This window comes from Artemia sp. Qi Xiang Cuo, chromosome 5 (assembly GCF_049724085.1).
Source record: "Artemia sp. Qi Xiang Cuo chromosome 5, ASM4972408v1, whole genome shotgun sequence".
Taxonomy (NCBI): Eukaryota; Metazoa; Arthropoda; class Branchiopoda; order Anostraca; family Artemiidae; genus Artemia; species Artemia sp. Qi Xiang Cuo.
This window is the reverse complement of record NC_142798.1, coordinates 55,167,125-55,194,498: the sequence shown is the minus strand read 5'-3', so window position 1 is coordinate 55,194,498 and position 27,374 is coordinate 55,167,125. Positions and strand designations below refer to the sequence as shown.

At 34.1% G+C, this 27,374-nt stretch overlaps 1 protein-coding gene across 1 annotated transcript in view; it reads right to left on the bottom strand.

Moving 5' to 3' along the window:
- Positions 1-27,374, bottom strand: part of LOC148952287 (dynein regulatory complex protein 1-like) — a 130,935-nt gene that overhangs the window by 57,863 nt on the left and 45,698 nt on the right. Inside the window, exon 5 of the mRNA XM_089088914.1 lies at positions 22,841-23,190. Coding sequence (XP_088945040.1) covers positions 22,841-23,190 — 350 coding nt within the window. The remainder of the gene's footprint in view (positions 1-22,840; positions 23,191-27,374) is intronic.

Below are 27,374 nucleotides of genomic sequence, written 5' to 3'. Positions count from 1 at the left end.
TTCCTTTGTTGAAAGGCAAGAGTTGGAATATTTCAGTTGTGTGTTGTTGTAGTTTAGCTTGTCACAGTTACATTTTCTTGATTTTTCAAAGTTCATTTTGAATTTCTTTCGTTGAAATGCAAGAGTTGGAATATTTCAGTAGTGTTTGGTTGTGGTTTACCTATGGAAAGTTACATTTTCTTGATTTTTCAAAGTTCATTTTGAATTTCTTTCATTGAAATGCAAGAGTTGGAATATTTCAGTAGCGTTTGGTTATGGTTTAACTTGTCACAGTTACATTTTCTTTATTTTTCAAAGTTCATTTTGAATTTCATTCGTTGAAAAGCAAGAGTTGGAATATTTCAGTAGTGTTCGCTCGTGGTTTAGCTTGTCAAGGTTACATTTTCCTGATTTTTCAAAGTTTAATTATAATTTATATAGTTGAAATTCAAGATATGTACTATTTCAGAGGCGTGTTCTCGTGGTTTAAATTGACACAGTTTCATTTTCTTAATTCTTATTAGTTATTTTTTAATTTCTTTAGTTGAAATGCAAGAGTTGGAATATTTCAGTAGTATTTTGTTGTAGTTTACCATGTCGCATCTACATTTTCTTGATTCTTTAAAGTTCATTTTGAATTTCATTCGTTGAAATGCAAGAGTTTGAATATTTCTGTAGTGTTTTGATGTGGGTTTACTTGCCATAGTTACATTCTCTTGATGTTTCAATGTTCTTTTTGAATTTCTTTAGTTGAAATGGAATAGTTGGACTATTTCAGTAGTGTTTGGTTGTGGTTTACCTTGTCACACTTACATTTTCTTGATTTTTCAAAGTTCATTTTGAGTTTCTTTCGTTGAAATGCAAGAGTTGGAATATGTCACTAGTGTTTTGTCATGTTTTAACTTGTCACAGTTACAATGTCTTAAATTTTCAAAGTTCAATTTGAATTTCTTTAATTGAAAAGCAAGAGTCGGAATATTTCAGGAGTGTTTGGTTGTGGTTTACCTATGGAAAGTTACATGTTCTTGATTTTTCAAAGTTCATTTTTAATTTCTTTCATTGAAATGAAAGAGTTGGAATATTTCAGTAGTGTTTGGTTGTGGTTTACCTTGTCACTGTTACATTTCCTTGATTTTTCAAAGTTCATTTTGAATTTCCTTTGTTGAAAGGCAAGAGTTGGAATATTTCAGTTGTGTGTTGTTGTAGTTTACCTTGTCACAGTTACATTTTCTTGATTTTTCAAAGTTCATTTTGAATTTCTTTCGTTGAAATGCAAGAGTTGGAATATTTCAGTAGTGTTTGCTTGTGGTTTACCTATTGAAATTTACATTTTCTTGATTTTTCAAAGTTCATTTTGAATTTCTTTCATTGAAATGCAAGAGTTGGAATATTTTAGTAGTGTTTGGTTGTGGTTTACCTTGTCACTGTTACATTTTCTTGATTTTTCAAAGTTCATATTGAATTTCCTTTGTTGAAAGGCAAGAGTTGGAATATTTCAGTTGTGTGTTGTTGTAGTTTACCTTGTCACAGTTACATTTTTTTGAATTTTCAAAGTTCATTTTGAATTTCTTTAATTGAAATGAAAGAGTTGGAATATTTCAGTAGTGTTTGGTTGTGGTTTACCTATTGAAAGATACATTTTCTTGATTTTTCAAAGTTCATTTTGAATTTCTTTCATTGAAATGCAAGAGATGGAATATTTCAGTAGAGTTTGGTTGTGGTTTAACTTGTCACAGTTACATTTTCTTGATTTTTCAAAGTTCATTTTGAATTTCTTTCGTCGAAATGCAAGAGTTGAAATATTTCACCAGTGTTTGGTTGTGGTTTACCTTGTCACAGTTACATTTTCTTGATTTTTCAAAGTTCATTTGAATTTCTTTCGTTGAAATGCAAGATTTGGAATATTTCAGAAGTTTTTGGTTGTGGCTTACATTTTCAAAGTTACATTTTAATGATTTTTAAATTATATTACTTTTTTTCATTAGTTTAATTTCAAGAGTTGGAATATTTCATTAGTGTTTTGTTGTAGTTTACCTTGTCGTAGTTACATTTTCTTGATTCTTCAAAGTTCTTTTTGAATTTCATTCGTTGAAATGCAAGAGTTGGAATATTTCAGTAGTTTTTTTCTGTTGTTTACCTTGTCATAGTTACATTTTCACGATTTTTCAATGTTTATTTTGAAGTTCTTTCGTTGAATTGCCAGAGTTGAAATATTTAAGCAGTGTTTGGTTGTGGTTTAAGTTGTCACAGTTACATATTATTAATTTTTCAAAGTTCATTGTGAATTTCTTTCGTTGAAATGCAAGAGTTGAAATATTTCAGTAGTGTTTGGTTGTGGTTTACCTTGTCACAGTTACATTTTCTTGATTTTTCAAAGTTCATTTTGAATTTCTTTAGTTGAAATGCAAGAGTTGGAATATTTCAGTAGTGTTTGGTTGTGGTTTACCTATGCAAAGTTACATTTTATTGATTTTTCAAAGTTCATTTTGAATTTCTTTCATTGAAATGCAAGAGTTGGAATATTTGAGTAGTTTTTGGTTGTGGTTTACCTTGTCACTGTTACATTTTCTTGATTTTTCAAAGTTCATTTTGAATTTCCTTTGTTGAAAGGCAAGAGTTGGAATATTTCAGTTGTGTGTTGTTGTAGTTTACCTTGTCACAGTTACATTTTCTTGATTTTTCAAAGTTCATTTTGAATTTCTTTAATTGAAATGCAAGAGTTGGAATATTTCAGTAGTGTTTGGTTGTGGTTTACCTATGGACAGTTACATTTTCTTGATTTTTCAAAGTTAATTTTGAATTTCTTTCGTTGAAATGCATGAGTTAGAATATTTCAGTAGCGTTTGGTTGTGGCTTACCTTGTCAAAGTTACATTTTCTTGATTTTTCAATGTTCATTTTGAACTTCATTCGTTGAAATGCACTAGTTGTAATATTTCAGTATAGTTTGGTTGTTGTTTATCTTGTAACAGTTAGATATTATATATTAATCAATGTTAATATTTAATTTCTTTCGTTGAAATGCAAGAGTTGGAATATTTTAGTAGTGTTTGGCTGTGGTTTACCTTGTCACAGTTACATTTTCTTGATTTTTCAAAGTTAATTTTGAATTTCGTTATTTGAATAGCTAGTTTTGTAATTTATCAGTATTGTTTTTTCGTTTTTTAGATTTGAACTTTTCCTTTTTCGTTTTTTTACTAAGTTCTTTTGAATTTCTTTAATTGAAATTCAAGAGTTGGAATATTTCAGCAGCGTCTGCTTACGGGATACCTTGTCACACTTACATTTTCTTGATTTTTAAAAGTTAATTTTGAATTTCTTTAGTTGAAATGCAAGAGTTGAAATATTTCAGTAGTGTTTGGTTGTGGTTTACCTTGTCATAGTTACATTTTCTTGATTTTTCAAAGTTCTTTTTGAATTTCATTCGTTGAAATGAAAGAGTTGGAATATTTCAGTAGTGTTTGGTTGTGGTTTACATTGTCACAATTACATTTTCATGATTTTTCAAAGTTCATTTTGAATTTCTTTCGTTGAAATGCAAGAGTTGTAATATTTCAGCAGTGTTTGGTTGTGGTTTACCTTGTCACAGTTACATTTTCTTGATTTTTCAAAGTTCATTTTGAATTTCTTTCGTTGAAAAGCAATAGTTGGAATATTTCAGTTGTGTTTGTTCTTGGTTTACCTTGTCACAGTTACATTTTATTGATTTTTCACTGTTCTTTTTTAATTTATTTTGTTGTATTGCACGAGTTGGAATATTTCAGTAGTGTTTGGTTGTGGTTTACCTATGGAAAGTTACATTTTCTTGATTTTTGAAAGTTCATTTTGAATTTCTTTCGTTGAAATGCAAGAGTTGGAATATTTCAGTAGCGTTTGGCTGTGGTTTACCTTGTCACAGTTACATTTTCTTGATTTTTCAAAGTTCATTTTGAATTTCTTTCGTTGAAAAGCAAGAGTTGGAATATTTCAGTAGTGTTTGCTTATGGTTTACATTTTAACAGTTAAATTTTATTTATTTTTAAATTTACTTTTGAATTTCTTTCTTTGAAATGCAAGAGTTGGAATATTTCAGTAGTGTTTGGTTGTGGTTTACCTTGTCACAGTTACATTTTCTTGATTTTTCAAAGTTCATTTTGAATTTCTTTCATGGAAATGCAAGAGTTGGAATATTTCAGAAGTGTTTGGTTGTGGTTTACCTTGTCACAGTTACATTCTATTGAATTTTCAAAGTTCATTTTGAATTTCTTTCGTTGAAATGCAAGAGTTGGAATAGTTCAGTATTTTTTGGTCGTGGTTTACATTGCAACAGTTACAGTATATAGATTTATAAAAGTTAATTTTGAATTTATTTAGTTGAATTGAAATAGTTGGAATTTTTCAGTAGTGTTTGGTTGTGTTTTACATTGTCAAAGTTAAATTTTATTGATTTTTCAAAGATCATTTTGAATTTCTTTCGTTGAAAAGCAAGAGTTGGAATATTTCAGTAGTGTTTGGTTTTGGTTTACCTTGTCACAGTTACATTTTCTTGATTTTTCAAAGTTCATTTGAATTTCTTTCGTTGAAATGCAAGAGTTGGAATATTTCAGCAGTGTTTGGTTGTGGTTTACCTTGTCACAGTTACATTTTCTTGATTTTTCAAAGTTCATTTTGAATTTCTTTCGCTGAAATGCAAGAGTAGGAATATTTCAGTAGTGTTTGGTTGTGGTTTACCTTGTCACAGTTACATTTTCTTGATTTTTCAAAGTTCATTTTGAATTTCTTTCGTTGAAATGCAAGAGTTGGAATATTTCAGTAGCGTTCGATTGTGGTTTAACTTGTCACAGTTACATTTTCTTGATTTTTCCAAATTCATTTTGAATTTCTTTCGTTGAAATGCAAGAGTTGGAATATTTCAGTTGTGTTTGGTTGTGGTTTACCTTGTCAAAGTTACATTTTCTTGATTTTTCAAAGTTCATTTTGAATTTTTTTCGTTGAAATGCACGAGTTGGAATATTTCAGTAGTGTTTGCTTTTGGTTGACCTTGTCACAGTTACATTTTCTTGATTTTTCAAAGTTCATTTTAATTTCTTTCGTTGAAATACAAGAGTTGGAATATTTCAGAAGTGTTTGGTTGTGAATTACCTTGTCACAGTTAAATTTTCATGATTTTTCAAAGTTCATTTTGAATTTCTTTCGTTGAAATGCAATAGTTGGAATATTTCAGTAGTGTTTGGTCGTGGTTTACCTTGACAAAGTTAAATTTTATGTTTTTCTCAAATCTCATTTTGAATTTACTTAGTTGAAATGCAAGAGTTGGAATGTTTCAGTAGTTTATGATTGAGATGTTTATCGCCATAGCTACATTTTCATGATTATTCAAAACCGATTTCGTATTTCTTTCGTTTTAAATATCGAGTTTGACTATTTCAATAGGGTTTGCTTTTGGTTTACCTTGTCAGATTTACATTTTCTTTATTTTTCAAAGTTCATTTTTAATTTCTTTCGTTGAAATTCAAGAGTTGGAATATTTGAGTAGTGTTTGGTTATGGTTTACCTTGTCACAGTTACATTTTCATGATTTTTCAAAGTTCATTTTGAATTTCTTTCGTTGAAATGCAAGAGTTGGACTATTTCAGTGGTGTTTGGTTATGGTTTACCTTATCACAGTTACATTTTCTTGATTTTTCAAAGATCATTTTGAATTTCTTTCGTTGAAAAGCAAAAGTTGTAATATTTCAGTAGTGTTTGCTTATGGTTTACATTGTCACAGTTGCATTTTCTTGATTTTTCAAAGTTCATTTGAATTTCTTTCGTTGAAATGCAAGAGTTGGAATATTTCAGTAGTGTTTTGGTATGGTTTACCTTGTCACAGTTACATTTTCTTGATTTTTCAAAGTTCATTTCGAATTTCTTTCGTTGAAATGCAAGAGTTGGAATATTTCAGTGGTGTTTGGTTCTGGTTTACCTTATCACAGTTACATTTTCTTGATTTTCAAATTCATTTTGAATTTCTTTCGTTGAAATGCAATAGTTGGAATATTTCAGTGGTGTTTGCTTCTGGTTTACCTTGCCACATTTACACACATGTATACACATGTACACACATGTGCTTATCATGAGTGCTCATGATAAGTTAACCTAACCTTTTTCGGTGAGTATGGTTAGGTTAGACTAGATTAAGTTAGGTTAGATTAGGTTAGGTTAGGTTAGCCTACGTACGCTTCACTTAGGTTAGCTTAGGTTAGGTGAGAGACATGCGAAAAGTTAGGTGTATGATTAGGTTAGGTTAGGTTAGAGTAAGTTCGGTTAGGTGCAGTTAGGTTAGGCTAGGTTAGCCTACGTACGCGCGCGAACGTAGGCTAACCTAGCCTAACCTAACTTAACCTAACCTAACTTAATCTAACCTAACCTAATCATACACCTACTCTACTCTTACACCTACGTCCAACTCTTGCATTTCAACGAAAGAAATTTAATATGAATTTTAAAATCAATAAAATGTAACTGTTATAAGTTAAACCAGAACCAAACACCAGTGAAATATTCAAACTCTATCTGGAAATCTACGTAAATTCGAGCGTAAAATCTAATAAACATTAAACTCTAAATGCTAGAATTTCGATCATACGCACCCTCTAGTTACATAGACAAGCACATTCATTTTCATGAAAAGTATTCAAATATAAATTGAACAATAATGAGAGTTAAAAAGGGACAATTAAAAAAAAACGCCAAAACAACTGACCTATTCAAAATCTAGCATTTCAACGAAAGAAATTCAAAATTATCTTTGAAAAATCAAGAAAATGTAACTGTGAAAATGTAAACCATAACCAAAAACCACTGAAATAGTCCAACTCTTGCATTTCAACGAAAGACATTCTAAATGAACTTTGAAAAATCAAGAAAATGTAACTGTGACAAGGTAAACCATAACCAAACACTACTGAAATATTCCAACTCTTGCATTTCAACGAAATAAATTCAAAATGAACTTTGAAAAATCAAGAAAATGTAACTGTGACAAGGTAAACCATAAGCAAACACTACTGAAATATTTCAACTCTTGCATTTCAACGAAAGAAATTCAAAATGTTCTTTTAAAAATCATGAAAATGTAACTGTGACAAGGTAAACCATAATCAAACACTACTGAAATAGTCCAACTCTTGCATTTCAATGAAAGAAATTCAAAATGAACTTTGAAAAATCAAGAAAATGTAACTGTGACAATGTAAACCACGACCAAACACTACTGAAATAGTCCAACTCTTGCATTTCAACGAAAGAAATTCAAAATGAACTTTGAAAAATCAAGAAAATTTAACTGTGACAAGGTAATTCACAACCAAACACTTCTGAAATATTCCAACTCTTGTATTTCAATGAAAGAAATTCAAATGAACTTTGAAAAATCAAGAAAATGTAACTGTGACAAGGTAAACCACAATAAACCACTACTGAAATATTCCAACTCTTGCATTTCAACGAAAAAAATTCAAAATGAACTTTAAAAAATCAAGAAAATCTAACTGTGACAAGGTAAACCACAACCAAACACTACTGAAATATTCCAACTCTTGCATTTCAACGAAAGAAATTCAAAATGAATTTTGAAAAATCAAGAAAATGTAACTGTGACAAGTTAAACCACAACCGAACGCTACTGAAATATTCCAACTCTTGCATTTCAACAAAAGAAATTCAAAATGAACTTTGAAAAATCAAGAAAATGTAACTGTGACAAGATAAACCACGACCAAACACTACTGAAATATTCCAACTCTTGCATTTCAACGAAAGAAATTCAAAATGAACTTTGAAAAATCACGAAAATGTAACTGTGACAAGGTAAACCACAACCAAACACTGCTGAAATACTCCAACTCTTGCATTTCAACGAAAGAAATTAAAATGAACTTTGAAAAATCAAGAAAATTTAACTGTGACAAGGTAAACCACAAGCAAACACTGCTGAAATATTCCAACTCTTGCATTTCAACCAATGAAATTCAAAATGAACTTTGAAAAATCAAGAAAATGTAACTATGACAAGGTAAACCACAACCAAACACTACTGAAATATTCCAACTCTTGCATTTCAAAGAAATAAATTCAAAATTAACTTTTAAAAATCACGAAAATGTAACTTTTGCACGTTAAACCACGACCAAAAAATACTGAACTATTCCAAATATTTCATTTCAAAGAAAAAAATTCAAAATGAACTTTTAAAAATCAAGAAAATGTAACTGTGACAAGGTAAACCACAACCAAACACTTCTGAAATATTCCAACTCTTGCATTTCAATGAAAAAAATTCAAAATGAACTTTGAAAAATCAAGAGAATGTAACTGTGACAAGGTAAACCATAATCAGACACTACTGAAATATTCCAACTCTTGCATTTCAACGAAAGAAATTCAAATAAACTTTGAAAAATCAAGAAAATGTAACAGTGACAAGGTAAACCACAAGCAAACACTACTGAAATATTCCAACTCTTGCTTTTCAACGAAAGACATTCAAAATGAACTTTGAAAAATCAAAAAAATGTAACTTTGACAAGGTAAACCACAACCAAACACTACTGAAATATTCCAACTCTTGCATGTCAATGAAAGAAATTCAAAATGAACTTTCAAAAATCAAGAAAATGTAACTGTCCATAGGTAAACCACAACCAAACACTACTGAAATATTCCAACTCTTGCTTTTCAACTAAAGAAATTCAAATTGAACATTGAAAAATCAAGAAAATGTAACTGTGACAAGGTAAACTACGACCAAACACTACTGAAATATTCCAACTCTTGCATTTCAACGAAAGAAATTCAAATGAACTTTGAAAAATCAAGAATATGTAACTGTGACACGGTAAACCAAACCTAAACACTACTGAAATATTCCAACTATTGCATTTCAACGAAAGAAATTCAAAATGAACTTTGAAAAAATCATGAGAATGTAACTGTGACAAGGTAAACCACAACCAAACACTACTGAAATATTCCAACTCTTGCATTTCAACGAATGAAATTCAAAAAGAACTTTGAAAAATCAAGAAAATGTAACTGTGACAAGGTAAACCACAACCAAACACTACTGAAATATTTCAACTCTTCCATTTCAATGAAAGAAATTCAAAATGAACTTTGAAAAATCAAGAAAATGTAACTGTGACAAGGTAAACCACAACCAAACACTACTGAAATATTCCAACTCTTACATTTCAACGAAAGAAATTCAAAAATGAACATTGAAAAATAAAGAAAATGTAAATGTGACAAGGTAAACCATAAGAAAACACTATTGAAATAGTCCAACTATATCATTTCAAGGAAAGGAATTCAAAAATTAACTTTGATAAATCAGTAAAATGTAACTGTGACAAGGTAAACCACAACCAAACACTACTGAAATTTTCCAACTCTTGCATTTCAACAAAAGAAATTCAAAATGAACTTTAACAATCAAGAAAATTTAACTTTGACAAGGTAAAACACAGCCAAACACTACTGAAATATTCCAACTCTTGCATTTCGACGAAAGAAATTCAAAATGAACTTTGAAAAATCAAGAAAATGTAACTGCGACAAGTTAAACCATAACCAAACTCTACTGAAATATTCCAACTCTTGCATTTCAATGAAAGAAATTCAAAATGAACTTTGAAAAATCAAGAAAATGTAACTTTCCATAGGTAAACCACAACCAAACACTACTGAAATATTCCAACTCTTGCATTTCAATGAAAGAAATTCAAAATGAACTTTGAAAATTCAAGAAAATGTAACTGTGACAAGGTAAACTACAACAACACACAACTGAAATATTCAAACTCTTGCCTTTCAACAAATTAAATTCAAAATGAACTTTGAAAAATCAAGAAAATGTAACAGTGACAAGGTACACCACAACCAAAAACTACTAAAATATTCCAACTCTTGCATTTCAATGAAAGAAATTCAAAATGAACTTTGAAAAATCAAGAAAATGTAACTTTGCATAGGTAAACCACAACCAAACACTACTGAAATATTCCAACTCTTGCATTTCAACGAAAGAAATTCAAAATGAACTTTGAAAAATCAAGAAAATGTAACTGTGACAAGGTAAACCACAACCAAACACTACTGAAATATTCCAACTCTTGCATTTCAACGAAATAAATTCAAAATGAACTTTGAAAAATTAAGAAAATGTAACTATGACAAGTTAAACCACAACCAAACTCTGCTGAAATATTCCAACTCTTTCATTTCAACAAAAGAAATTCAAAATGAACTTTGAAAAATCATGAAAATGTAATTGTGACAAGGTATACCAAAACCAAACACAACTGGAATATTCCAACTCTTGCATTTCAAGGAATGAAATTCAAAATGAACTTTGAAAAATCAAGAAAATGTAACTATGACAAGGTAAACCACAACCAAACACTACTGAAATATTCCAACTCTTGCATTTCAACGAATTAAATTCAAAATGAACTTTGAAAAATCATGAAAATGTAACTTTGACAAGCTAACCAACAACCGAACGCCTCTGAAATATTCCAACTCTTGCATTTCAACGATAGAAATTCAAATGAACTTTGAAAAATCAAGAAAATTTAATAGTGACAAGTTAAAAAACAAGCAAACGCTACTGAAATAGTACAGCTCTTGCTTTTCAACGAAAGAAATTCAAAATGAACTTTGAAAAATCAAGAAAATGTAACTGTGACAAGGTAAACCACAGCCAAACACTACTGAAATATTCCAACTCTTGCATTTCAAATAAATAAAATAAAATTGAACATTTAAAAATAAATTAAATTTAACGTTTACAAGTTAAACCAAAACCACACTCAACTTAAATATTCCAACTCTTGCATTTCAACGAAAGAAATTCAAAATGAACTTTGAAAAATCAAGAAAATGTAACTGCGACAAGTTAAACCATAACCAAACGCTACTGAAATATTCCAACTCTTGCATTTCAATGAAAGAAATTCAAAATGAACTTTGAAAAATCAAGAAAATGTAACTTTCCATAGGTAAACCACAACCAAACACTACTGAAATATTCCAACTCTTGCATTTCAATGAAAGAAATTCAAAATGAACTTTGAAAAATCAAGAAAATGTAACTGTGACAAGCTAAACTACAACAACACATAACTGAAATATTCCAACTCTTGCCTTTCAACAAAGGAAATTCAAAATGAACTTTGAAAAATCAAGAATATGTAACTGTGACAAGGTAAACCACAACCAAACACTACTAAAATATTCCAACTCTTGCATTTCAATGAATGAAATTCAAAATGAACTTTGAAAAATCAAGAGAATGTAACTGTGACACGGTAAACCACAACCAAACACTACTGAAATATTCCAACTCTTGCATTTCAATGAAAGAAATTCAAAATGAACTTTGAAAAAATCAGACCTTTGGAGGGGGAGGGGCCGGGGGGAGGGGGTCGTTCTGTGTCTCAATGCACAAAAAAAGTATAAAAAATGGGGAGGGAATGGGAGGGGGAGGGGAGGAGGAGGTGGGAGGAGGTGGGAGGAGGTGGGAGGAGGAGGAGGAGGAGGAGGAGGGGGAGAAGGGAGGAGGAGGAGGAGGTGGGAGGAGGAGGAGGTTGGAGGAGGAGGAGGAGGAGGGGGCCGGGGGAGGGCCTTTGGGGCACAGGGAGGGCCTTTGGGGCACAGGGAGGGCCTTTGGGTGCCTGGGGGACATTTGGGGACCGGTGGATGGCCTTTGGGACCCCGTTGGTCCTTTGGGAGCTCGATGGGCCTTTGGGGGGCCCGGGGATGGCATTTGGGGGTCTGGGTGGGCCTTTGGGGTGCCGGTTGGCCCTTTGGGAGCTTGGGGGGCCTTTGAGGGTCCGGGGGGGCAGTTGGGGGCCTGGGGGACATTTGGGGACCGGTGGAGGGCCTTTGGGAGCTTGGGGGGCCTTTGAGGACCGGGGGTTCCTTCGGGGTTGGGGTAGGAGGATTGGAACCCTTTGGGGTTGGGTTAGAGGACCTCACAACACTGTTCAAATGAAACTTGTGTATTATAACGACCACAGAGTTTCACCATTAAATTCTCTTCTAAAATCTTTCCTAAAATCTTCTTTTAAAATGTCTCTAATTGTTACGCCGAAATAGTTCCATAACCTGTCTAAAACGGTTTCGCCCAAATAATCCCTAAACGTAAATTCAGCGTGTTCCTTTATTATTGGCATCTCTGCACTAAAACATTTCAAATTAATATGAAACCTTTTTGCGCGCTAAAACAATTCATCGCTAAGATGCTTCTTGCCTAATTGTTTCCATGGCCTTTGGTTATTAATATCCTTTGGAGTTCGACCAAAAGAGTTGTTTCCGAGGCAAAGACATTAATGACTTGGATCTATTCCTGGAGAATCGTTTCTAGGCGAAAATTTTTAAAGTCTGACAGATGATGTCATTGATTGATTGATCTGTCAAGAAAGGGAAATTAATTTGTTGTTTCTAAGGGGAATTATTGATTCACGATAGGTGAATTGAGGTCGACAGCACAGGTGTTCCAAGGTCGATGTTGTTGTTGTTGTAAGTGCACGCTCTCAGCGAATGTCAAGGTCGTTGTTGCTGTTGTGAAATTTAGGTCATTGACCCCATTACGTAATCTTTCTCCCTAGGGAGGCTATGCCCTTATTAGGACTCCCGTCAGCATTAAAAATGCCGACAGAACCACGTGGTTCTGTTCTATCAATTTCTAATATGGTAAACATTCCACTCATCGACATTAAAACAAACATATATCCAAATGACTAAAGTCAAACTGTTCTTCTTCTTCTTCTCACTCTTTGAATTCTATTCACAGACTAATAAAACTATAGCAAAAATCCTTTCTTTATATTCACTCCGCCGCTAATATGTAAGCACGTCTCTGATTGGCTGAGAAGGAGGATGTATCCGACTCGCTGATTGGCTGAGAAGGAAACACGTGATCTAACTGTTTTCGGGAATGTCATAACATTTAGCAAATTCCTGTTTTTTCATTCTGACTGAGAAAACCATATAACAGACATGAATTGCTGTTGACATCCATAAATGTGACAAAGTTCCTGTTTTTCAAATTCTCACTGACAAAAACCATAAAACATCCATAATTTGATGTTGACATCCGAGAAAAACATCAAATAAATCGAACAACACACATATCCATCCATGAAAACATACATAAATGTGACAAAATTCCTGTTTTTCAAATTCTCATTGACAAAAAACCATAAACCCCGTGGTTCTCGTGCCAATATATGGTGTTAAAAAAAGTTGTAGGTGGCAGCTGGGGTGAGGGATGGGGGCTTTAGGGTCACTTCTACTTACTATATGTTAACATTGGTAAAGTTCATAACTTTTAGCCCTCCCCCTGGGGACTTCGGGGGATTAAGTCCTCCTAAAAGACATATTTATCATATTTTTGAACATGCTGAACAAAGTGATTATCTAAAAATTCTGGTCGGCTAAGTTTGGGAAAAATATAAGCTTGGGAGGGAGCGTATGTGCTCTCCATTTTTTTGTTTACTTATAAAGGGCCATAGAACAGTTAAGTTTTGCTCGAATGAGCCCTCCCAACGTATTCTAGGACCACTGGGTCGATACGACCACCCCTGGAAAAAAAAACAAAAACAAATAAACAAATAAACACGCATCCGTGATCTTTTTTCTGGCAAAAAAAGCAAAAGTCCACATTTTTGTAGATAGGAGCTCGAAATCTACACAGTAGAGTTCTCTGATACGCTGAATATGATGGTGTGATTTTCATTAAGGTTCTATAACTTTTAGGGTGTCTTTCCCCCTTTTTTTGAAAATTAGCCAAATTTTTTCAGGCGCTTAACTTTTGATGGGTAGCACTAAACTTGATAACAGTTATATATTTGAAATCAGCATTGAAATCTGATTCTATTGATGTATCTATTGGTATCAAAAACCGGTTTTCTAGAGTTTCGGGCACCATTGAGCCGGGTCGCTCCTTACTTACAGTTCGTTACCACGAACTGAACATTACTCGTTACCATGAACATTTTAGGAATCTATCTTCCACACATATACAGAGCTCCTGAATATGGGGGAGAGGGTACAAGGAGGTTATGTAAAAGATCAGGAGACGCTGACAGCAGTAGTAGAAGAGTTGGTATTCGTAATAGTGATAACAGTAGTAGCAACAGCACTAGCAGTATCAGCAGAAGAAGGAGTTGCATCATGTACATAGTGTTCTTGAGTAAGTCAAACCTCCCCCTCAACATATCCAATAAGTTTTCAATTAAATAAACGACATCAGTCTTGTGATATTACTGATAGGCTCCTTTGACAGCTTGCATGCAAATAGTGTGTTTTGATTTAGTTCAATCTTTTTTCTCAATATTCCCTGAAACTTTCACCGTAATACCTTTATACCACCATAATACCGTAATAGCCTAATTAGTAGCAGTAGGAGTATTAGTAGGAGTAGGGACAGTAGGAGTGGTAGTACACTCTAAAAAATAAATTTGATTTCCAACAAATTTTTTGCTGGAATTTAAACCGGTCAATATTTTCGTTGAAATTTTGATTTGTGTTTGGGGTCCATCAAATTTTTGAAATGATTTATGTAGTTTTCATGTAGTGTAGATGAAGATTTATGTAGTTTTCAGTAGAAAATATGTAATTCCCAACGAAAATAGGCTTTATTAGTCCATATTCTTTGGATTTGTATGCTAGATCAAATTTTTTAGAATATCATATTGAATTTGATAAAGGTAACATTTAAATTAGTATGTTATATAGTAATTCGAATCAAAGGTTGGAATTACGACAGAAAAAAAGAAGCTAATAGTCTTTTTGAGTAAAAAAGAGAGTATAAAATTTGGGTTGATATGAGTTGAAAAAAGTTTAATTTACACATCTACAAAGTGCTTACACAAAAATTTATCTACAAATATTATATTTGCATAAAAATTTAATAGGCAATTTTGTTTCGTAATACATTTGTTTTGTGATTTTCCTTAACTAGACAATTTTTGAAGCTGCTATCCTGTTCTTAAAAATACCAATTCTCAATATATTTTACCCTCTGAATCCAATGTTTTTCCAACTAATACCGAGAACCCTTGTGTGATTTTTGCTGATAAACATAACAAAAATTTTTTGTCGAATTTCAAACATTTTTTTAAGAGTGTAGTTGTATGTAAGTATTGCCTTTATATCAGTTGAACATCCCCATCATCATGCCCTAAAAATTTCAACCTAAAAGCCTAATAACTAAGTGAACTTCACAGCCAACTTTGACGTTTTAGTTTTTATCCTGATCCTTAGTACGAAAAGAGGATAAACATAATAGCTAGATCTCACTTGAGGACATTAACAGGGTTTTACCTCAGGAGACTCTATCATTTCCTGGGATGTAAAGTTTTCAAGAGGGCCAAGAATGTGAAAGAACTTGTGCCCTTGGAGAGGAACGATTCCTCTGATTTATCATCATTCATAGAGCATGTTTTTGCTGAATACTTATATTTACTCAAATGTTTTCCCAAAGCTAACTCTGTTGGGTACTTTCAACTGTAGAATCCTTGTTTACCCCTATTTTTCACATTATTTTGGACAGAGCTAAATTAGAAGCAAGTCTAAAAACTCAATATATATAAATTTTCTAATTGCAATAAGAATTTTCCTGGTAAAGTGTTTAGATTTGAGGAAAGGATGAATTGCACTGTTTCTATATCTTTTTTTTATACCATACCGAATAATTAATACTAACAAAGTATTGTTTTTCTTTTAAGTAACTAACATTTTCTTGTATTTGATCATGCTATGTAGGGAAAGAGGTATGAAATGTGTTTTGCTCATTATATTTTGTTACGACCTAATGATTTACGTATTTTTTATTTCTATAGGGTGTGTCGTTTCTCTCCACTCACTGTGTTCAATTTTTGCGTACCAGAATAAATCCTTTTATTACCATAGCCCTCTTTAAATTTTGTGTTGAAATGATGAAATTGTTGGCGGTATTCAATAAAAATTTCTGAAACAAATTGTAAGTAGAGATCAATAGGGCTTCAATTTATTAGTCCTTTTCGGCGTGGAAGGAGTTGTCGTAGAAACTTTGGAAGGTGCTTATTCAGCTGAAAATTGAAAGTTTTAGTGCTTTTTATAAGAGTCAAAGGGATTGATGCCGGCCCGTTTCCCTCCCAAGCCTTTTTTTCGCTACCCTTCTTAGACATAGACATAGACATTTTTACTTTACCAAAAAAAACATTCAACAAACATCAGAAATAACTAGACAACCACATTAAGATTTAAAAAAAAATCCTGTTGGTGGCTGTATCTTCTAATCGCACTTTAATCAAAAATAAATAAAAACAATAATAATTATTAATAAATTCTTATTATTTCAAAAAAAAAGGTAAGGAAAAAAAAAAGTCAAGAAAACAATTTACATTGTCACACTCTAACCATCCTCCCCCTTCCTTCTTCCTCCATCCTCGCCTCTTCCTCCCCCCTTCCTCCCCCCCAATCTCCAGAAATTATCCTCCTTTTTCAACAAAAAAATTCTTTGACTTTTTCTTAAATGAAACTAAGTTATCGGCCGCCCTAATACTATCCGGGAGACCATTTCATACCGAAATACCTATGTTCCGTAAAGCAAAACTTGACCTTGTTGAATGTCGGATCTCACTGACCAAATGGTCAATATTTCGTGTAGAATATTCATGGTAGAGAGAATTGCGGGAAAATACATTCCAAAAGTACTCAGGAGATAACATATTCAGACACTGATAGACAAAAACTGATAACTGATAATCACGCTGCTGCCCAACATTCAGAATGCCAAATTTTTTGTAAGATTGGGCAGTACTTTCACAATGGCACATCTCTCCGAGTACTCTGATTGCTTTATTCTGAACAATTTGTATCTTTTTATAGCTGCCGATGAAATTACTGGCCCATACCGAGCATCCGTACCTAATATAAGAGTCTACAATAGCGCTGTAAATGAGCTTGAGGGTTGACAGAGGAAAGATATGCTTCAGTTTTCTCAGTTTCCCGAGTCCTCTGGCAGCTTTAGCTGATACTATCTCACTGTGTTTTTTCCAGCTGAGATTGCAGTCGATACGAAAACCCAAGTAATGGAGGTCATATACTTGTTGAATAACCTCAGGCATATACAACTACCGAATCCAGTGAGGAAAGAGTCCCAGTTCTGCTAAAAAACCTGTAACTGGTTTTCTTTGCATTAACAGCGAGGCAGCTCACACTCACAAATACGCGGAGACACTGAAGTGCATGGTTAGCTTTTTCAACAGCTTCTTAAACAGACTTTGCAAAAACAGTTATAGCCGTATCATCAGCAAATAAAGTAACAACACCATCACTTATATAATACCGCAATGTACCTACGTAAACTAGGAACAAGAGAGGTCCCAGAACGGAACCCTGCGGCACACCACAAGTAACAGACATCAATTCACTGACAATATCTTTGTGCACAACACTTATAGACCGACCGAAAAGATAAGATTCAAACCAACTTAGAGCACTATTTTTAATTCCAAGACTTTTTAACCGCTTCAAAAGTATATTAAAATTAACTGTATCGAACGCTTTCTTCAAATCAATAAATACCGTTAAAGGAACTAAATTTCTTTCAAATCCATTATTCAAATTATCTAAAAGGTGATGCATTGCGAGCAACTTTGAGTGACGCTTTCTGAAACGGAATTGACTATCACTAGCAAATCCAAAATAATGTAAATAAGAATAAACTTGGGAATAAATAACTTTTTCAAAAATCTTAGAAAATAAAGGTAAAATTGATATTGGTCTATAGTTTGATAACTCATTCTTGTCACCTCCTTTGTGCAGTACAATCACTTTAGCTTGTTTTAACGCACGTGGAAAGTCAGCTTTTCTCATTGATAGGTTCACTAGGTATAGGAGAACCGGTAGGAGGTAAGCACTTACAACTTTAAACCCTTAAGGTTAAGTCCATCCATTCCAGCAGAGTTTGACTTTATCGACTTGACAGCCTTACTTACGTCATTCGGATTACACTCAACAAAACTAAAGGACTGGGATTCGCCTCGGTTGTCAAGGAATTCCTGTTCCGAAAACTGGTCACTATTCTTTCCTGCCTCGCTAGAAATATCACTACCAATTCTAGAGAAATATTTGCAAAATTCATTTGTAATATCCTTCTCATTATGGACACTATGACCGTTAATTTCCACTTTTTCTGGGAAAGCTGAAGATTTTCAAGTACCGAGCACATTCTTTATAGTTTTCCAAATACCGTGCATATCACCTCTTTGTTGTTCAAACTTATCAGAATAAAACTGTTTCATTGCATTTCTGCGAAGGGAATTTACTTTATTTCGAACCTTACGAAATGCTTCCCAACTACTATCAGACTCACAATTCAGGTATGCCTTAAACAGGTCATCCCTCAATTGCATTGGGTCAGTAATTTCATCGGTAATCCATGGCTTACGGGGGGTTCTCTTTCTTTTCTGGATCTCAAGAACAGGACAGCACCTATCATAGATTGGACCAAGAATATCCATAAATTTATCAAATGCTCGAGACGGATCATCATTAATATCCGTCACTTCTTGCAAAGACAGCACACTCACTTCATCCTTGAACTTCTTCAGATTCTCGGCCTTCATCTCCCGTGAGAGACATTTCTCTTTAGCTATTTTAGGCTTCGAGATTGATCTGATCTTTCAAACTGATGGGAGATGATCCGAACCTGGAGTAACTGACACGTCTGAATGGCATTGCGCAATGAGGTCAGACGAAACAAATATATTATCAATTAAAGTTGCCGAATGTTCTGTAATCCTTGTCGGAATAGTAACAGTTGGGTAGTAGCCATGACAAAGCATCAGGTTCAAAAAATATAAATTAGGGCCGGTCAGTTTCAGCAGATGGAAGTTGAAATCACCAATAAAAATACACTCGCGATTTCTTCGAAGCATAAACTGCTCAAAATCCCCAAAAAAATCATCCGGAGTAGCACTAGGCGGACGATAAACCGAAGATATCAAAATCTTTCTTTTATCAATCTGGGCTTCAATAGATAATATTTCCAGCCTACCTTCATTCCAATAACAAAAATCATTCAGAACTGTAAAATTAATACCATTCTTCACAAGAAACACCAAACCTCCTCCCCTCATTACTGTCCTTGATTTGCCAACAATTTGATACCCTGGAAAAAAATGTGACGAGAGAAAATTCTCCTTAGTAAAAAAAGATTCACAAATCCCAAGAAAATCAATATTACCTTTAAAAATTTAAAGAAAATTATTAACATCATGGTGGTTAGAAAATACATGATAGTTCCACTGAGCCACTTTAAGCCATGACATACTACAAATATCAAAATCACTAGCAGCTGAATACAGGTATTTACTTTGGCGAAGTGGACCAAAAACATGGCCAGTTAGATCACTGGCTATAGGTACCGAAAGAAGATTCTCAAAACGAAACGGTTTACTCTGTAGAAGTTCCAGTCGGGAGCTTGAATAATTTTTATTCATATTGCCGACAGACATCTGAAGAAAAATAACAGAAATCTTACAATAAAAGGGTTTTGTTGCTTTCCGACATGCAACTCAATTTTAAGCAAATACTTTAATACCGGTAAAGAGACAATTAGAAATCCCTGAGACAAAATTTTTACCAAAATATAAACCAGCGTTGCATGTCGGTTACCGTAGAAAACCCCTCCGATCACAGAAAAAAAAGAAGAACAGAAAAAACAAAGTAATAAACATTAAAAAAAAATACAAAAACACGCACTATATAAGATCGTCAATTGACCAGATACGCCGGTTCGGGGCAGTATCAATTTCACGCACAAAAATGCGGACTCGATCAGACCAGATACTACGATTTTCATACTTATCTCTCGAAGCGCTCAAAAGATCACGTTTGTTTTGTGAGATTCTCGGCTACAAATAGCCCTGTGCCACTAATCTTTTTTTTGCTTTAAAAACATGACGGGCTTTGGCGAAGCGGACCAAAAACATGGCCAGTTAGATCACTGGCTATAGGTACCGAAAGAAGGTTCTCAATACGAAACGGTTTACTCTGTAGAAGTTCCAGTCGGGATCTGGAATAATTTTTATTCATATTGCCGACAGACATCTGAAGAAAAATAACAGAAATCTTACAATAAAAGGCGTTTTCCGCTTATCGACATGCAACACAATTTTAATCAAATACTTTAATACCGTTAAAGATACAATTAGAAATCCGCAAGAAAAAATTTTTAACAAAATATAAACACGCGTTGCATGTCGGTTACCGTGGAAAACCCCTCCGATAACAGAAAAAAAAGAAAAAAAAAAAAAAAAGAAGAACAAAAAAAACAAAGTCATAAACATTAAAACAAAATACAAAAAAACACGCACTATATAATATCGTCAATCGACCAGATACGCCAGATCGGGGCAGTATCAATTTCACGCCCAAAAATGCGGCCTTGATCGGACTAGACACAACGATTTCCATACTTGTCTCTCGAAGCGCTCAAAAGATCACGCTTTCGTTTTGTGAGATTCTCGGCTACAAATAGCCCTGTGCCACTAAGCTTTTTTTTTTGCTTTAAAAACATGACGGGCTATCTCTTTAGATTGAAACTGCACGAGAACAGGGGCAACTTTATCTGGTCTTTGATCATTATTAGATCCAACACTAAACCGCTGAATACCGACTGTGTCTGAATCAGTAACGTTAGTCAGACCCATCTTCACGAACAACACGTGTTTCATAGCATCACGTACACTCTGTGAGGAAATGTGCTTCACCCTGTTAAAAAGCAGGGAATCGTTTCTCCCTTCCTGCTCGATGTCGTCTGGTTTGAGCTCAAGCTGGTTAACGCGGTTTTGTAGCAATTCGATTTTGTGCATGCAGGTTTTCAGATGCTTTTCTATCAGTTCAAACTTAGGCTGAAACTCAACATGAACCGCATCATATATTTCAAAGACTATTGTTTCAACCGGAAATTTAGCATGAATGTTAGCTGTAGTTTTTGAGGTCGATTTATTCAGCTTTTCATTAATTTTCCTCTCAATTTCCTTCGCTAGATTTTGCTTAGTAGCCGCAAGTTCATTCTCTGTAGTAACCAAAAGGCTACGGTGATCAGCAATGGGATCTGATAACTAACTATCTTTTGCTGAACCTTGCCCTTTCTTAAAGAACTGCCGGTAAACATCGGGATGATTTTTTAGTTTATCAAACGCATGATTTACACCATTAGTTTTCTTTGTTGACGCATCCTTCATATTCTCATCAAAACTAAGTAAACTAGCGACTGGTAAAAGCTGACGATCGTGTTTTTTCCCTTAGCAGAAAACAACAAATTTGCAGTCACCGGTATTCGTCTTCATTTCCTCTACGATTCCAACCGAAGACATTTGATCAAAATTAGACATTTTGTTCAAAATGGTAAAGAAGTCATGAAGTTTCACCGTAATACCCTCATCTTTTTTTTGTTATACCCAGGATATAGCCCTCCCCCTTCTCAATTATAAATACTACACGGAAAAAAAATCGACAAATTGCGTAATTTTTCATTCTTGCCCCAGGGTCTGTTGGGGACGAGGCACCACAGATATATGAAATTGAGTTGTCAGATTTGTAGCCCCCCCCTCAATTACTTTACAACATCCCTTTCAACAAGCCATGAAAGTTTCAGCTTAATACCCTCAGCTGTTCTAAGGCTATTGCTGATAGAAATTTTTAACAACCCGAATGCAAATAATATGCTCTGATGTTGATCAATAACCCTTTTAAAATTACCTGAAAGCAGTCGCAATTAGAAGTGGCCAGAGTCACAAGTAGTTGCAGTCAAATTAATAAATAGTCGAAGCTGTTGCAGAAGTGGCAACAGTAGGGGGCCTGAAAGTTTCAAGTTAAAACCCTTAGCTATTCCTAAGGTATTACAGATACGCCTTTTTTATAAGCCATAGTGTCCTTTGATTTAGTTAAAAAAAAATACCCCTCAACATTCACTAACATTTCACATTGACACCTTTACTCTTTTGGAACACATGTGTGTTGAAACATTCCACTCCCTTTTCAATGTCCGGTGCGTAAACAATCGAAAAATTGATTGATTTCTAAATTGCCAAATAATTTGCCCCCAAATAACCGTATTCTTTATTGTCAATATTTTATCAATTATCCTTATGGTTTTGTATCTAAATAATTATTTTCAAATTTTATTCCTCCTTCCATATAACCAGGATGCACACAGTGGTTTTTTATTTAGTTAGAAATACCCCTCAGCATCCACTGAAGTTTCACATTTAGACTCGTGCTCTTTTGCGACACAACCAGGTTAGAACATTTTTCCCTTTCCTAATGACACATCCCGTGTAAACAATCAAAAATTGCATAATCTATGAATTGTCAAATAATTTACCTAAAATATGCATATTCTTTCTTGTAAATGTTTTATCAATCGTCCTTACGTATTTTTAATTTATTCTTGTTCCCTTTTTAAATTACTAGTCTTTCCTCAACTTGACTAAAGGCTAGTGCTGAGAGCGAATGTAATTCTTCATATCTATCCATTTTTTTGCGATTTTGTCTTTTAAAACCAGGTGACAGCTTGGTCCCCTGCTATTCCAATTTTGCTGAATTAAGATAAGGACTGCCTTCTAAACCCGTTTATATTCATCAAAAGATAACCGCTCCATTTTGTACGGTAATATCTCTTCTGCATAGCTAATTTTTGGTTTTCATACCGTCCAGCCTCAAAGGGAAAATTACGTTCTGGTTTTTAGTAGGCACGGGCAGCGTTAGCCCTACTCATTATTCTACAATTTTTGAATTTATAATCGTTTAATAAAGGTAAAAAAAGCATACCATTTTACCTTGCAATCTCTTTGGAGTTGCCAGCTGTCAATATTTTACCTTCTTCTTCTTTGGCTTCCAAGAACTTGCATAGGTAATTTAACTTCTGTGCATTCAAACTACATTTACCCTTCAAGGATTCGACTTCATTTGCTAAATCATCTATTTCTGGTTCTAGTTCTTTTTTTATCTTCTGTCTCTCTTCAAAGTTGCTGTATAAGATATTTTCGATCTTTTTTTGGTATTTATCATTTGCCATAAGAAATTCTTCAAGATGTTGGTCTTTCTCACTCTGTAGCTGTTTACAGTGATCTTCAACTTTGTTTATGTCACCCAAAAATGATGAAGATTGATCAGTTGCAAGGGCTATCTGGAAAACAAAAGGTTTAGATGTAAGAGTTTCATCTGAGGTTTTGACGAGGAAGCCACAACCCTAACAAAAGATTCAGAAGATGCATTTAAGGATAAGTAGCATAGGCTTTTTGGAGCCGACAACTTCCCTAGCAGATTCCCATAGGATTCCGACAACATCCCTGGATTCTGCAACACCCGGGATTCCCGTGACGCCATGGAAGACACAACCCTGTTTTAAAATGACCAGGTGTAATAGAGGATGACGCATTCTTGCTTCAGTATTAGAAAAGAGTTCAGTGTGTCAACATCGAGGATACTGTAATGGATGCTTTTATACTATTGGATATTGAAAGCGCTAGCAATAGCGAAATGGTCCCTAGAGTGCCTAAAGTAGCAGTGGAAACTACAAGGGGTTGCCAACTACACCTAGAATGGGACAAGATGTATGTAGGATATGTTATATCATTATGCAAAATTCAAGTCGGAAGAACAATTATGATTTGCAGCAAAAGTGAATATAACACATATTCAGAGATTACAAGACGGGTTAAATGCATTAGTGAAATATATTGAAGAAAACAATCTGAAGCAATCTATAAAAAAGGAGTAAGTTTGTTACTAGCAGAATTCTTAGGCTATAATCGGTAGGAAGAGTGTCAGGATAGAGAAGGGCTGGCTATGAGAACCAAAAATCTTACAAAACTTAGTAAAATTGGAAAAGTGGTTAATTTTAGATGATGATTTTCTAGAGTCATGTCTTCAAAGGGAAATATTTTCTCTAGAAATGCTTAACGATATAATGGGAACTGATTCCGCATCTTTGGACTATTACATGAAATTTTTACATCGTGGCCCAGCTGCATTTAGTTAATTTATGGATATATTAATTAAAAAAAAAAAAAATCCTTTCTAGGTATACGGCCACTTTAAAATTACAGAAGAATAGCGAGGTATCTAGAAATTTTGTTAACTTAAAAAAAAAAAAAATCCCAGTATAAAGTAAATGTAATGTTTCATTTAAGTGTTTTTTCCAAGTGCTAAGTGTTTTTTTTCAATGACCGTTATTCCAAGTATTAAGTACTATTACTAGGTTAATGTAGTTTTTCATTTAAGTGTTTTATGATGATCACTGATCAAAGTGTTATATTATTTGTGCCTTTCATTTGTGTTATTTTACTGTGTTCATGGCCATATATTTGGCTTTAAAATACATTTATCTACCTAATATGCAGAACAATTGTACCAAACACATTTTGCATGCAGACCCTCTATACTTTACCTCCCCCCCCCTAATGTGCAAATCTATAGCCCAAATTTATTTCTAAAGAAACAACGGAACTAACGAAAAAACCGGGGTGTTCTCGAATTTTACACAACGTAAACTTGAGTGAGTGGTGCATAATACACAAGTACCAAAATTCCTTCCCCCAACGGAAATTTAAAAAATAAAACTCAAATAAAATTCTTAAATTTGGAAAGCCTTATTTTCCAAAGGGGTATTTCCCGGGGGGTATTTACCGGGGGGTATTTTCCAGGGTCGGGAGGTATTTCCCATGAGGTTATTTTCTGGGGAGGTATTTTCCGCGGGGGGGGGGGTATTTTCTGCGGGGGGGGGGCTTCGTTTCATTGCTTTTCAGCCAGGAAGTGTGATATGGGGGAGGGGGCAGACATCCTTTACTTTTCTACACCCTTCTTGTTTACCTTTCCTATATTTCTTCATGTACCCATTTAGAACTGGGTCGACTATGGCTGAGCATACAGAGTAACATCACTGACTTCCGTTTCAAACCAAATAACCATACACCAGAACCCGAACCCCTATCCTCACGGACAAAGTATGTCGAGCCTAGCATGGAAACCACTTGGCTAGGACAGCTAAAAAGTGTCTAAATTGACCTTTTATTTTCTACGGACTACGTGTATCTTTAGGAAGGAACGTGCCACTGACCAACATTACTGTTTCTAAAACTTGGAAGCTCAGTTCTTAGATTTTCGATAATTTTAAATTGACCGGCTATTTTATAATTTTCCTCTGTTGCTTTTTGACAATCATTGGGCCAAAATTGCGGTTCCGCTCAACTAAATAGTAGAAAACGCCACTTTGCTCTGACACTATCTTTTTTGCTAATTAAAAAGCTCAATAGAGCTTTAAATGTCTGGTCTGGTAGGCATTCTTCTGATATTCTGGGTAAATTGATTTGATACTATGGATGGAAAAACAGATAAAAACGAATCCGTCGTCATCCTTCTCGGAGAAAACTCAATATTTCACAATTTTTTATATAGGGGTTTAAACTCTGTAATAATGTTCCCTGATATGCTGAATTATATGGTGTAGTTTTATGTAAGTTAGTGGCCTTTATAGGGGGTTTTTGCCGTTTTTTGAAAGTAAGGCAAATTTTCTCAAGCTTGTAACTTCATTTGGGTAAATTTAAACTTAATGAAATTTATATATCTAGAATCAGCATAAAAAGCCAATTCTTCTCATTGTTATCAAGGCTCCTCCTTTATATTTTGGTTGTTCTTAGCACGAGTCGCTCCTTACGTACAGTTCGTTCCCATGAACTGTTTGATGCATGAAATACAAAGAAAATCCCAATATTTTTATTTAAATATCAACAAAACAAATTTCCTGGTAACATTTGGCTCCTTACCTCTGGAAAAACCACTGTCTGCTCACACGATCCTCCCCCTCCCATACGTCTCCACTTTTTGCTAGTAAGCACAAGAATAGAAAATATTTTTCTGTAATAAGCGAAGAGCTATCAGTCTGCAGCACCCATATTCTACCTCTTAAATATAGTTTATTAGAAGACTTGTGGAAAGCTGGAAATTTTGGGTATAAAATTGTACTTTTCCACATCAGTACCATCCCCCTCTTAAGAACTTCAAATATAGATGATGTGCAATCATACATCACTATCAATTTCCTTTTCTTTTTTAAATCAATTGGCTATGTCAGAAGACCATTGGTTCGCTACTATATCAAACCAATGGTCTTTTTTCAACAAATCAGGACTCGACTTGCTTCTGAACTGGTTTAGGACTTAGCTCATGTTTGTACTGAGTGAGAACTTAACTCATATTTGCCCAAAGTCAGAACTTAGCTTCCTGAACAACAGGTCAGTCCACAAATCTGGGTTACTTTTCGCAATGCGTTGGTACTTTTAAAGAACCAAGAGTTATATCGCTTTTAAACTGATTGAGGACTTAATAGTTTAACCCATTAACACCCAACGTTCCCATTTGGGACCGTCTCATTTAATCATTTTTGCATAGAAGGTACCAGATTTGGCAAGTTTTAAGCTTTTCGTGGAAATCTAAGGCTAATCAGCAACATCCTCGAATTTTATGTTCCTTGAATTAGAATCGCTTGAGTTTTCAGGATATTTTAAAAATCTAGCTAAAATTCTTTTTTTCCAATAGTTTCAGATAAAATACCGCCAAACATGAGTGTTTGAACGATCTTGCTTTGGTATTTTAGTTATTTATACTTACCTACCTTAGAATCTATGAACAGCTTATATTAAAATATCCACAGAGTAAGGGCACATTATCAGATAACTAAAAGTGTTCCCGAGTGGGAACGTTGGGTGTCTAGGTACCACAAAATGTCTTATGGATCTGAAACTGATAGTATATTTTAGTTTGCATATTGCTCCCAAACAATGCTTATCTGTTAAAGAAGCTGTCTCTGCACTAGACGAACTAACTGATGACGAAGAAGATATTGATATGTTCATAATTCCTCCTGATGTGGGAGTAATCAGTGACAAAGAAGGGGGGGGGGGCAAGGACAACATAGTATCTTTCAATGATCTCTCAAGTGATGATGCAGGGATGATAGAGCTTGATTTTGCCAATACAGACGATGAAGCTGGAGATACGCCATTCAGTCTTTCTATCTCTTCTAATTTTGATGCTGAAAACGACTTACTACTAAGCTATTATGGGAAAATAACTCCAACAATATCATAAGGACAGTCTTCAAAACTCGAAACTAAGAAATCTGAACCTTGGAAAAAAGACAAACTGGAAACAGATAGCACAGTCTGAATATCCTCCGTCAGAATCACTACTTAGGTTTGGAGAAAGTCGCATGATAAACATGTCTAAATTCGACGTTATCTGTCAGTTCAAGAGCGAAACTATCCGTGCTATGATCATATGGGAAACAGCAGAATCAGCTTTAAAGATACA